Source organism: Heteronotia binoei, chromosome 7 (assembly GCF_032191835.1).
Source record: "Heteronotia binoei isolate CCM8104 ecotype False Entrance Well chromosome 7, APGP_CSIRO_Hbin_v1, whole genome shotgun sequence".
In the NCBI taxonomy this organism is placed as follows: domain Eukaryota; kingdom Metazoa; phylum Chordata; class Lepidosauria; order Squamata; family Gekkonidae; genus Heteronotia; species Heteronotia binoei.
This window is the reverse complement of record NC_083229.1, coordinates 79,912,561-79,926,428: the sequence shown is the minus strand read 5'-3', so window position 1 is coordinate 79,926,428 and position 13,868 is coordinate 79,912,561. Positions and strand designations below refer to the sequence as shown.

The window sequence follows — 13,868 nt, the reverse complement described above, 5'->3', positions numbered from 1 at the left end:
CTTCTGGTTTTAGACTTTGATTATTGCACCGATCATGCTGAACTTCTGGTATCACCAAGTGGTAGTAGAGCTTTCTCTTGTTTTCAAAGCCCACAAAAAGAATAGCTCCTGTGAGGTTTGGCTGCAGTTCTTATGACTGCCCACAATACCCTAATGTGTTCATGCAGGGGAGGTTGGTAAGGCTATGCATAGAAGGAAGCTAATTGGCATACAAAAATAAATGGAATAAATGGAAAAATAGAATAATAATTACTCTTGTTTACATTTGTGTTGTTAACTTTATGAACAGTGGCATGTGTGGTATTTAGCTCCTTCTGAAATTTCATAATACTGCAGAACACTTTTCTGAATTTGAACCAGTGCTCAAATTACAGGGCAGCCAGCTAAGGGAAGACATTAGTACAAAGACTTCATAAGCCAGGGAGAATTTGGTATTTGGGAGAAATTTGGGATTGTTGAACTTTTTAGCATGCAGACCTGGCTGGGACTCTCCTACCTGGTGGTTTAAACTGTCATGCAGGGAAAGCTGGTCCCAGGCCTCTTCACTTCATGCAGACCTGGCTGGGAGCCTTCTCCTGCCTCACGATTTAAACTACCAGGCAGGAGTTGACCCCAGGATCTGCTACATGCAGACCTGACTAGAAGAGCCCACCCACCAAGGCAGTGTGGCGCTTTCTGTTCCCACCAGCCCAGCTAATGCTCTCCTTGGAATAGTTCACCTGATTAAAAGCAAAAAAACCCCAACACAACCCCAGCCCCTAAAAGGCTTTTATTTGGGCTCAGCTATATCAGTAGCCAAATCAGATCCTATTTACTGGATATTTTTTTTTTATTTTTGGCTTGGTTTATACTGAATGCACACAGCTAGTTATTTCTATTTGTGATTTCACCTCTCCCTCTCTGGGGAGCAGCCTGAACAGCCCAAACTAGCTCAAGCTTGTTAGTTCTTGGAAGTGAAGCAGTGCGAAGACTAGTGCTGCTATGTAGAGGATGGCAATGGCAAACCACCTTTGCTCATCTCTTTCCCTGAAAAGCCCATGAAAGGTCTCCATAAGTTGTTGCTACCTGACAAAAAATGATTATTATTGGTTGCTAGCTGACAACAAATGATTATTATTCAGTCTCTGGAGAGGTAGCATATATATTTTCTAGATAAATAAATACTGATTGATGGAATTTTAAATATAAACTACCTACTTTTTCCCTTAAGAATATTTATGTACACACAAATAAAAGTTTCTAAACCTGTATTGTAATATCTTATATAAAGTCCTTTCAGTCTTTTAGATGCAGAATGCAACTGGAATTCAGGGAGCATAGTATTTGTTTGCCCCAGGCTGAAAAATTCTTGAAACATCCATGACTATATTTTTTATGAAACTTACCTGGAAACTAGCCAGAGGGCACAAAGTGATTCAGGAAGATAGACTTCAGGGATTGAATTTGTTCTTCTATTTGAAAGTTTTTATATACAGGTTACAGAAGGAAATAACTAATATTAAAGTTTAGCTGTTCCCAAAGGTCCCCTTATCAAGAACGGAAGAACCTGAAACATTCCCCAGAACTAGCTCCCTTGCCCTGACAGGAACCGTATACAGATCAGGGAAGAGGAACTGAAACATTTGGTACATCTGGTGGTTAGTTAAAGAGAAGCACTTTCCACTTATTACCTAGACTGTGCAATATTTGCTCATGTCATACATTACATTGGGCTGTTCTGTGCTTACTGTGCCCTACTACTTGCTTTTCTTCTCTTGTTCATAAAGAATAGCAATTGTTGAGTGAATTTTTCTTTTCTTCTCACAAAACTGAATGGCAACACTGAAAATTGCAAACTTCTAAGATAGGAGAGCTAGCCTCCTCCTGTAGCAGTACAGTAGTGTAGATGGATCCTTTCTCTTATTTTCTTTCTTAAGCAAGCAATTTCCCATATTGGAGCTTCACAACCAGTTGTGAATAGTTCTTTTAAATATTTGCTTCCTGCACAAGCAGCAGCCTTATCATCTGCTCATGGCTTCTGATTTTCAGTTGACTCCATTACCTACAGTAGAACTGTCTTTTATGATGAATGCTGTTTGGTACACAGTTTAAATTGGGATAGTATTTTTGGAACTCTGACACTAGTGTACCCATCACCCTAAATCCTCAAATTATTGTAATCACATCTAAATTTATATATAAGCCATCCTGAGCAGGACTCTGAAGAGGCTGTATAGAAATATTCTAAATAAATAATTACAGCTGCTATGTTTATATGTTTGTTTGAGTTCTGACCCAACTGGTAAGAACTTCATGCTCTTGGGGTTTACATAAGCTTCAGACTGTTGCCTTAAGATTAGGGGTCATCTTTTTATGCAGAAGCCCTGCAGATGAATTTCTTCTTATCATGCAGAAGCTGATGTAGTTCAGCATCACTGGCAACTGCCATCTGTGCAGTCTGTTGATTTTGGTTGTGTAAACTGTTAAGCAAGCAGTTATGCAGTTTCTGGTACCATTTGGTTGAGCTGGCTTGATGGTGCAGAAGTTCCAGCTACTCTGGGAACAAGGGTTCACAGCCCATCTTCTACAAGAAGAGTTAGTTGTTGATCTGACTGAAATGAAAGACTACAGGCTTTATGGAAAAAGAAGATATCTGTGTCAGGAGACCTCAGAAGACAGGGAACCCACAAGGCATAGCAAGCAGTGGAGTTAATGTACATGAACCAGAGAGAAGAGCAGGTGGGAAATCAGAAGGAAAGGTGTGCAGAGAAGAATTTTGCCAACTTTTGCTTCTGCTGTCACTTCGCCATCAAACTTGTGCAAAATGAATGGGAATGAAGAAATGATCTGGAATATTGACTTTCATGTTCATTTGAACTAAGCAGACAATTCTGTGGCTGTATCCTTCTAGTTAGAAATAATTTGGTAGATTATCATTTCACTTAAAACATTTCTTAACTATTGAACTATGTGATCAGGCCTTAGATTGTGACTATAAAATTGGGGATATTCATATTTTCATTTAAATGACAGTGTTTGTATGTATTTCCTAGTGTCAAATCAACAGTGCCTTGACTTCCTTTCACACTGCTTTGGAATTTGCAACTGATCAGAGGGAGATTCAACATGTCTGCCTGTATGAAATTGGTATGTATTGATACCAATATACATTTGTCTGTTTAGTATTTATTTATTTAACTTGTATCCTGTCCTACCCCACAAGTGAGCTCAGGGTGGCTGACAACATAGTAAAATCACAATAAAACCAATAAAATCCAACAATGAAACAATTTAAACAATTTGAAATAAGATGGCACTAAAATACTAATAATCCAAATCTCCTTCAGTATTTTACAGGGGATGGTAAGTAGACTGAATCATAATAATTTTTGTCAGATGGTGATGGTAACATGTTGTACAGCAGCACTCCATAAATAGTAAGCAACATAAGAACATAAGAAGCTATGTTGGATCGATCAACATGGCTCTACGGTTAGAAGCTCATGGGAATAAATTCGGCTGGCACGCATATTTGTGTTATGGGAAGAATAAGATGGACGGTTTTTTCTCTCACCACTATATCAGAAATAGTTTATTAAACGCTTGGATAAAATATAAGTAATATGGTGACGAGAGAAAACCGCTTTGGATAGTGCCAGCAGAAGTAATAAAAATAACAGCTGAATCTGATGAAGAAAGAGCAATGTCATATAATCAACTGCTCAAGATTCAAGGAGACAAAATTGAATTAAAATCTGCAGAAGAGTTAAATAATAAGTACGATCGGTTTCAAATGCAACAAATTAAAAGCTTGATGGAAAATGATATTAAATTGGATGGAATTAGACGTGAGCAAACAGAACTGGAAAGGGTCCTGCTTGGAGATAATGAAAAATTAATATTGAAAGTATATAAATTACTATTGAAATGGTCTACAGAAGAAGAAGTAGTAAAGTCTCAAATGATTAAATGGGCAATCAATGTGAATAGAGAAATACAAATGGATACGTGGGAGCACCTTTGGAAGAACTCGATGAAGATCTCAACTTGTCAGAGTATTAAGGAGAACTGTTTTAAGATGATGTATAGGTGGTATATGACTCCAAAAAAGCTGGCTAGGAAGAGTAAAAAGATGTCGGATAGATGTTGGAAATGTAGAAAAGAAAGAGATCGCGTTTCTAGACACCCTCAATGACTGTGCTATGGAGCAGATGGTCACAGAACCTACCAGGGGTGGGGCAATGCACATTGGGGCCAAGAAGCTAATGGGGCATGAACTGGCAGAGACTGACCAAGAGAGAGATCTTGGGGCCGTGGTAGATAACTCACTGAAAATGTCAAGACAGTGTACGATTGCAATAAAAAAGGCCAACGCCATGCTGGGAATTATTAGGAAGGGAATTGAAAACAAATCAGCCAGTATCATAATGCCCCTGTATAAATCGATGGTGCGGTCTTATTTGGAATACTGTGTACAATTCTTTTGACCTGAACACATATTGACCCAGTCAATCTGCGGGTAGTTAAAATCACCTATTACGACACAGTTTTTATGTTTAGCCTCTATCTTTAATCCTTCCATCATATTATAATCGTCCTCTATCTTTTGATTTGGTGTGCAATAACAAACTCCCATAGTTAAATTTCCTTTTGGGCCCTCTATTTCAACCCAGAGCATTTCTAGAAGGGAATCTAATTCTTTGACCTCAGTCTTACTGGACTGTATACCCCCTCTGACATACAGAGCCACCCCACCTCCAACCCTTCCCTCCCTATCCTTCCGATACAACTTATATCCAGGAATCACCGTGTCCCACTGATTCTCCTCATTCCACCCAAGTTTCTGAAATTCCCACAATGTCTATGTTTCCCCCCAACACTAAACATTCCAACTCACCAATTTTACTTCGAACACTTCTAGCATTTGTATACAAACATCTATAATTTCCCAGGCAAGTTAGGCCCGCAACCTTCCTCCTGTTGCCTTGAGACTTTGGCAGGCAGCCCATACTATTTGTCATCATCTCAATGGACAACTCTGATCCATTACCTGGTAGAAAAGTAACAGCTAACCCTTCATCTCTTTGAGATGAGTCCTCCCGAACCAGAGACATTTCATCTCCTGTCGGCTTTCCCCCAAGATTTAGTTTAAAAACTGCTCTGCCATCATCTGCGCACTGGACAGGTACCAGAAAACGAGGGAGGCCAAGATGGTTCAATGCCCACAGCCTCATCCTAAAGGCCTAGTGGAACAGCTCCATCTTACAGGCCCTGTGGAACTGTAATAACTTTTGCAGGGCCTGATCTTGAGTAGGAGCACGTTCTGCCAGGGCCAAAAAAGGTTCCATCCATGGTTGAGGTTAAGCAGACATCTCTCAGGTTGGGGATTACCAGGAGATGCTGGTCTACAGAGCGCAAGGCTTTTGGGGCACATATGGGGAGAGGCAGCCTGTAGACATTCTGGTCCTATGCTGTGTAATGGTCAGCACTAGAACCTTGAACCAGATTCGGTAGTCTTTTGGCAGCCAGTGCAGTTGGCGGAGCACTGGCAGAATGCACAGCTGCAGAGGTGCCACTGCATTTTACACTAGCTACAGTTTCTGGAACAGGTTCAAGGGTAGTCCCATGTAAAGCAAGCGAGCTACAGTAATCCAGCCTGGAAGTGACCATTGCACAGATCACTGTAACTAAGTCCTGAGAGGTGATATATGGAACCAGTTGCCTGATCAGGCAGAGATGGTAAAAAGCTGATCTGGCAACCAAGGTGACCTGGGCCTCCATTGAAAATGAGGGATACAGGATCACCCCCAAACTCTTCACTCTTGTTGCTGGTACCAATGGCACCCCACTGAGTGTTTGGAGCTGGATTCCTGATCCTGTATCTCCACAACTCAGGTAGAGGTCCTCTGTCATTGTTGGATTTAATTTCAGTTGACTGCTGTAGCCACCCAGCCATGGCCCTTAATGCCCAGACCAAAATATCTGGGGCAGAGTCCAGCCAGCTGCCCATCAACAGATAAAGCTGGGTGTCATATTGTTGCAGCTAATATGTAGAATAATAGAGTTGAGTCATGCTAATTGCAACTAAGACTATCATTAGTATAGTCTTAATTAAGTAGTATAGTAATGATGTAGTATATATAATAATATAATATAGGCATAGTTTATATATATTATATAATGTATACTATATAGTGTAGTAGTATAGTATCGGAGCTATCCTGTTATTACTGCATTGCTAATTGTCTTCAGTTATTGTAGGGATCAACAGGGACCAAACATACCTGTGGGACCTTCTCTCCCAGGGACCAACATATCTGTGGGACCTCCTCTCCCTGTGTGTCTTCTGAAGGGCCTCACATTCAGTCAACAAACATCTTCTGGTAACCCCAGGTCAAAAGATGTTTGTCTAGCTTCAACTAGGGCAAGGGCTTTTCCAACCCTGGCCCTGACCTGGTGGAATGAACTCCCAGTAGAGATCAGGGTTGTAAAAATGGAGTATTCTGCAAGGCTTTTAGTTGAGGCTTTGGACGTCTAATACTGTCTGGCCCATCCTGCTCAAACTCCCTACCAAACTGTCAAACTGTTCACTAACTCAAAAGTGAATAATCATATGGTTTTCTAACTCTTGCAGGCAGGAAGTTGGTAAAACATGGAACCTTTAGAGCTGGCCATACCAGAATACCAGCAAACTCAGAAATAGAACCAGTATGGCACAATCGCTAAAGTGTCATCTTAAATTGCCATCTGTATTACTTTTCTGATTAGAATGGATGCTTTTAAAATTTGAATGGAATTACTGTTATAATTTTTATGCTGTCACCCACCCTGAGTCCATTTGCAAGGAGGGCAGGATAGTAAGTAAGTAAATAAATAAATGTTTGTTAACAGATGGATGTGTGTGTGAGATACACATGATTGGGGTATGGCAGCAGTACATATTTGCATGAAAGGTACCTACACACTTACAGCTCCTCCTTTTGGTTTAGATATTTTCATAAATTTGAGCGTTAAAGTCTGTAGCCATATAAATTATAATTATAATAGTAAGTAAATAAATAAATAAATGTTTGTTAACAGATGGAAAAGTTCACAAATTATTGGTCTTCAAAGTTTGATCACTTTGAACTACATGTTCATTTTCTTCATTAGCATTTATCTTACAAAAATTAAAAGATAAATCTTGGATGGGGGATGATTGAGTACAAAAGTAATCATCCATAGGCAGTTTGTCATACAAAACATTTTGTTTTCTCCTAGGTAAACGTGCATAGGATTTGCATATTTTGTAAGCTAAAAGCATGTTTTATTCCGCAGACCTTGAAAGTGTCCTAATAGATACAGTTGCAGTTCAGAGCCTAGTTTTTGATTAATTTCCCCCCTATATAGATAGATAGATAGATAGATAGATAGATAGATAGATAGATAGATAGATAGATAGATAGATAGATAGATAGATAGATAGATAGATATAGATATAGAGATATATAGATATAGATAGATAGATATAGATATAGATATAGATATAGATAGATAGATAGATAGATATAGATATAGATATAGATATATAGATATATTTGACTTAAAAGAAGGCAAAATAGTTTTATATAATTAGTCCCTTGATGATACTGTTGCTACTACATCTTATCCCAAGTTTTGCAGAAGTCTTCAGACAAAATAAAAATACAGATTTTACTTAAAGCAGTGATCAGTAATATACTGTGAGTAAAGCTTCCAGCTTCTGACATTCCTGGCCATGTCTGAAATGGCCTGTGGACACAGTATTATGTATCCCCAGATCAGACTGCATTCAACTGTTAATCACTGGCAGATCTACATTCCTTCCAGATATTCATTCCTTATTTTAGGTGTATTGGAACTTTGCTGTATGAGAGATCCATTTCCTTTCTTTCTTATTTTTAAAATATTCCTTATATTTGCAGGCTGGTGTAGTATGATAGAAATGAATTTCAAGGATGCATTTGAATCCTTCGAGCGTCTTAAAAATGAATCAAGATGGTCCCAGTGCTACTATGCCTATTTAACAGCAGGGAAGTATCATTAAGTGAATACAATCTGTGTGAATGAGTGTGTGTGAGATACACATGATTGGGGTATGGCAGCAGTACATATTTGCATGAAAGGTACCCACACACTTACAGCTCCTCCTTTTGGTTTAGATATTTTCATAAATTTGAGCTTTAAAGTCTATACCCATATAAATTATAATAGCAAAGTGCACAGCTATTTTATGTGTGTGAATATTTTCTTTCTTTTTTAGGTATTTTTTTGCAATTTGTGTGTGTGTGTGTGCCTGGAAGTCACGGCAACCTCTGGTGACTTGTACTGGGGCATGGAGAACATTCAGAGAAGAGGCTTGATAGCCTACCTCTGCTTCCCGACCCTGATATTTTCTGGAGGTCTCCCATTTGAGTACTTGCCAGGGTTGGCCCTGTTTAGCTTCCAAGATCTGATAAAATTGGCGTGGTAATTGAATTATCGTAGAATTAAGGGCTATACATTTAAGGATTACTGAAATGACCATGCTAAGTTAGTCAAGAGCAGCCTTGTGGACCAGAATCCACAAAGGCAATTAGGCTAAGTGTGGAAGCCTTTCTGCATTTGTTGAAATTATGACCACTTTGTTGTTGTTCTTTGAAAATCACATGTGCAGTGCACACTTACAGTTCTTTATCAAAAATTACTTTTGAAAGTTCCCTAGTTTCAAAAACAATTTGTTATGTGACATGTGGGAAAAATGGGTACAAATTGCCCTGGATTTATGGAATTAGTAGCCCAGCTTTTCAAGTCCTGGTCACATATAGTTCAAACTCGTTTCAGAGACTGATTTACAATATATGAACTGCTACTTATATCCTATTTACTGCTAAGGAAGTCACATGTCTTAAAAGCTTGCCACATTATTGTATTTGCATGAAGTCTTATGTCTACATTTCCTTGCTAAGATCGCTAGAAGAAACTTCTTTTTTTGCTTTATTACAGTGTGCCAAGGAGCTACCGGTGATGTGAATGGTGCACAGAATGTATTCAAGGAAGTCCAGAAGCTCTTTAAAAGAAAAAACAATCAAATTGAGCAGTTTTCGGTCAAAAAGGTCTGGCTAGCATAGGCTTGGTTGATTTCCTCCACTGGTTATAACAACTGCCATCTGTGTTCCACTGTTTGAAATGTTGGGTTCTAAGCATGGTTGTTTATATAAGAAGCTACCAGCTGGTTCAGCTTGAAGAATGGATTTAAAGAGACAAATGCCTTCTCCAAGCTGGATGATGGATTGGTGGGGGCTTTAAGAGCCGCAAAATATGTGTGCAAGAGCTGCATGCAGTTCCCGAACCATGGTTTGGCCACACCTCTATAGTTAGTCCTCAGTATGTTTATGCAGAGTGAAATACTTTTGTGTTTACAGTTATTACATGTTAAGAATCTATGCTTGAGTGCTGCATGAATTTCTACACAGAAGAGCTTTTCAGAAGGGGATTTTGTAATCTGTGAAGAGACACTCAGCCAGAGAATTTTTATGTTTCAGTCTTTGAGCAGCTTTTAAAATTTCATCCTGAATTGCTGCATGTTTAAACTTTCTCAATTGTACTTTTTGCCATTTTTGTCGGTTGAAATTGAAATAATTTTTTTTCTGTTTTCAGGCAGATCGATTTAGGAAACAAAAACCAACCCAAGAGCTCTGTGTACTGGCATCCATTGAAGTGTTATATTTATGGAAAGCACTTCCAAATTGTTCATTCACCAACCTACAGCACATGAGTCAAGGTATAAGATGTGATTTTTAAAGAAATCATTGTTATTTCTTTCATAAGACAGCTTATTTTCCCATCTCTTTTCTATCAGTAATATTAGCAATTTATGCCACTTTGGAGACCAAAATAAATTTGTTCATCTAATGACTGATATGTTATAAACTACTGATGTAAAATAACAGGTACTAAAAATTGGTAATATATTTGAAACAAATTGTGACTTGGAGTAATTTTTCTCTCTGGTTTGGAGAAATATATTTTAAAAAATATTCCTGGTAGTAGATTGTAGCTAATTATTCTGTTTAAAAATACCATTATGAACGCATCCTTTGTCTTTGTAAGCTTAAGCTATTTCTGAGGGAATATGATGGACAAAGGCTCAAAGAATAAATGGTGGCTCTCAGGTCTTTGCATACTTCCCTGATTAACAACAGTTGAAATCTATTCATCAGCACTGAATGAACAACAGCCAGCCACGCAATCTAAACTGGATTGCACGAAAGATTTCTTAATATGTAAAATGTCTCAAATGAATCACTGTTGGCCTTGGAAGGAACTGCCTTTGAAGCAGGAGTAGTCCTGACCCTTTTTACAACCTGTGGAAGTTTCCCTAAGCTGACACTGCGTGAATGAGATGGGGGAAGAGAAAATATGCTTCTTTGCTATCATCTGTGAATTGAGAGGAAGAGAATAAATGCACTGGCACTCTCCTATTCCGTCAGAAAAATAGGAATAGGACACTTAGAACAAGGATTCTCCCATGGAGACAATGGAAAGGGAACTGCAACTGAGCCAAGGGTCTTGTTTGCAGTGTTGCCCTAAATGTTGAAGGAAAGGCACAGATCAGATGAAATAATTTTTACTGGTTCGTCTGTAAGCTTAAAAAGTTGTATTTGTTAGAGTTACAGTAGATTACTCCTCAGGCTTAGGCATTCAAATGAGAGGTCAGAATATGCTTAATCTTCACAGAGCTCATCTGTGTAATGCAACAACTTTAGCTTTTGTATGCCAAGCCCAATATTGGTGCTGATGGTGGCATAACTTGTGTTGCTCAAGAAGCTTTAAGGCTAAGGAAGCAGAGATGTGTATTCAAAATAGCAGCTGGCATTTGCTTCTAGCTACTTGCATAAAATGATATTTTTGTGAATAAGAAATGTATAGCTTCTGGACTTTTTGACTCTTATGGGCTATATTTAATCCCTGTGCAGATACCTCTAGGGTTGGGAAGTCACCCAAAAGTCACTTTTGAAAATATTTTTATTAATTTCTCTTTTGTGTGCCATTTGTGACACACAAAATACCGTGATACTGTGCTGCATGACTTCTGTGCATAACATTAGTATTTTCATATTGGTAACTTATGTATTGATACTGAATGCCAACTTCATGAACATAAGGACTGCTGTGCTTTTTTGCTGCTCTCATCCTTACTGGAACATGTTTATTCCAGTTACTTTTTTCAGCATACTTCATCGGGCTCCGTTGTCTATTTTAATACTTGTAGTGGTTCAGTCCTGTAAGTTGCATGATACTGAAGTCATGGAAGACAGAAAAAGGCTTGAGTCCAGTGGCACCTTTAAGAAGATGGGGGAAGAGAAAATATGCAAGCGAGTCATTAAGAAGGTGCCACACAAAATCTTAAACCCATAATTAAACTTTGTCTTAAAGGTTCCACTGGACTCAAATTTGGACTGTTGCTTCAGACCAACACAGCTACCATCTGAATCTATTTTCATGGGATATAATAAATTGATCTTCATCAGAGGTATACTCCAGAACTTGAAATCCTTTCTCATAGATGTTGACTTGCCTTTTCTATGAGATTCTGGGATTTTTCATTGCTGACCATCAGCATGCACAATTAGATGCACAAGAAAATCATCTTGTGTATACTGGCCCTTAAATAGTGGAAAGAAACACCTTCTAATTAGGTATATTGTAGCTGATCTGTCTGTGTTGGAGATAAGTGTTTATAAAATTACAAAGTGTAGCCAAAGATGGCGTGATAATGATGAACAATGGAAGTTCTTTATTTTGAGTCTCTTAAAGATGACAAAAGGAAGAGCAAGGCAGTCAGACCTGCTGCTCACCTTTATGTCTCCAAAAGACTCTCAGAAGTCAAAAATTCTACACAGAAAAAAAGAAGAGGCCAATCAGGTACCATGAAAAGCCTGCTAGTCAAGAAATGGGATCGGCACACAGTAAATAAATAACTGGAAAAGGATAACTTCACGTTCTTGCTGGTTTAGGATGAACTAGGGGAAATGTTTACAGATTTCTTAATTGCTGTCTGTTCCCATAATGTAGGCTAATATTGATTTAAGGATCATAGTTCTGTTAAAGGGAGGAGGGTTGGGAACAGGGTGGTTATAATGTCTATCTTAAAAGGTAAACAATTCATCATACTCCTTGTCTCACTGTGGTGATTGTGAAGCTTGCCAAGAAGTCGATGATTCTGCTGTTGTCGGTTTGAAGAACTTGCTACTTGGTGCCATACATAAATGTTTAGGAAATTCTGAAGATGCTGTGCAGGTAAGATATTGTAGAAATCCAAAGAATGGAGAAATCAGGTGTTAAAATATTTTCATATCACATTAAGAATAAGCCATGTAATTAGCATAGAAACACAGTACTAGTGATGCAGCAGATGAATGTTCCAAGTCCTTTCAGAGTAGTCTGGCTTAATTTGTCACTGCTAGATTCCATGTTATAGAACAGGGGTGGAAAACATGTGGCTCATAGGGCACTTCCAGCCCCACTAGGGCTCTAACAGTTCATGAGCAATTGGCTGTCATCTGCTTCCTTCTCCCTCTCTTGCTTTCTTCTGCAACTCAGCTTGCTTTGCCAGGCTCTCTCAGTTGCACTGGAGCTACAGAGCAAGAGATCTTGCTTTGCCAGTCTCTCTCTGCAGAACAGCAGAGCCAAGACTCTCTTCCTTCCACTGGCTGAAGCTCCTCCCCCTCCTCGTCCCCTTACTTTGTCCAGTTGCATGGGATAAATACAAAGCACCTTTTAGGCTGAAGAAGTTTTATTCAAGGTATGAACTTTTTGTCTTGCTACAGAAAGAGAATTTGTGTGTGTGTGTGTATGTTTTGTTGTTGGGCTTCTTAAACCAGGGCACTTCTGGATGCCACTGGGTTTGCTTCCCCTTTATCACTGTATTCATGCCTTCATGATCCAGTCTTTCTCAATAGGAAAGCACATGAACTATTTAGATGAGGAATAACAATAGCCAGTGAAGTGGAATAGGCTGAGAGTGTGTGCCTAGACTAAATTCACCCAGCACATTTCCTTTGATTGACTGGGAATTTTGAATTTAGGCTTCCCAGATAGTAGGCTGATACTGACTGCTATACATGGATGTCTGTCTATTCTTGCACAGCCTGATAGGAGCTGTAGTTATTTCTCTGGGGAAGATTATAGCAGGGGTGGCCAAACTTGCTTAACATAAGAATAAACATCAGGTGTTTGAGAGCCGCAAGGAAGGAAGATGGATGGATGGATGGATGGGGGAGGGTTTAGGCAGGGAGAGCTGGAAAGTGATTTAAAGAGAGAAATGCCTTCTGCAAGCTGGCTGATGAGGCAGTGGGGGCCTCAAGAGCCACACAATATGTGTGAAAGAGCCACGTGGCTCCCGAGCCACAGTTTTGCCATCTCTGGACTATAATTTTGTATACAAACTCAGTTTGTGCCATAGTGCCTTCACATGTTCTTGACCAGCACATGAAGCAACTTAGGTTACAAAAGCTCACAATGTCCAGTCATTTCATATTTTCCTCTGAGTCTTGGGCTCAGAGCATTGACCATGAGATTTCTATAATGAATGACAATAAAGCAAAGGTAGGTTTGCAACTTGCAAATGCACACCCAAACACCTGAACAGCATGCTCAAGATTTCTACAGCACAGACATTGTCTCCAGATTTTGATGCAATAATTCAGAGAAAGAGGTGTCAGTAATCAGAGACCATTAAATAAACAAAATACTGCCAGAGCACTAATGTTATTTTATTTTAAGTTTTAAAAATGTTTTAATGTTTTAAGTTTTTAAAAAATCTTTAATTGTGTTTGTCTGTATCATTTATAAAGTTTACATCTTGACTACCTGGCATTTCATTTTAT

General features: G+C 38.9%; 1 protein-coding gene across 1 annotated transcript in view; it reads left to right on the top strand.

The window, feature by feature from the left end:
* Window positions 1-13,868, top strand: part of TTC39C (tetratricopeptide repeat domain 39C) — a 97,657-nt gene that overhangs the window by 78,260 nt on the left and 5,529 nt on the right. Inside the window, exons 7-11 of the mRNA XM_060243895.1 lie at window positions 3,033-3,126; window positions 7,923-8,027; window positions 8,980-9,092; window positions 9,637-9,760; window positions 12,182-12,279. Coding sequence (XP_060099878.1) covers window positions 3,033-3,126; window positions 7,923-8,027; window positions 8,980-9,092; window positions 9,637-9,760; window positions 12,182-12,279 — 534 coding nt within the window. The remainder of the gene's footprint in view (window positions 1-3,032; window positions 3,127-7,922; window positions 8,028-8,979; window positions 9,093-9,636; window positions 9,761-12,181; window positions 12,280-13,868) is intronic.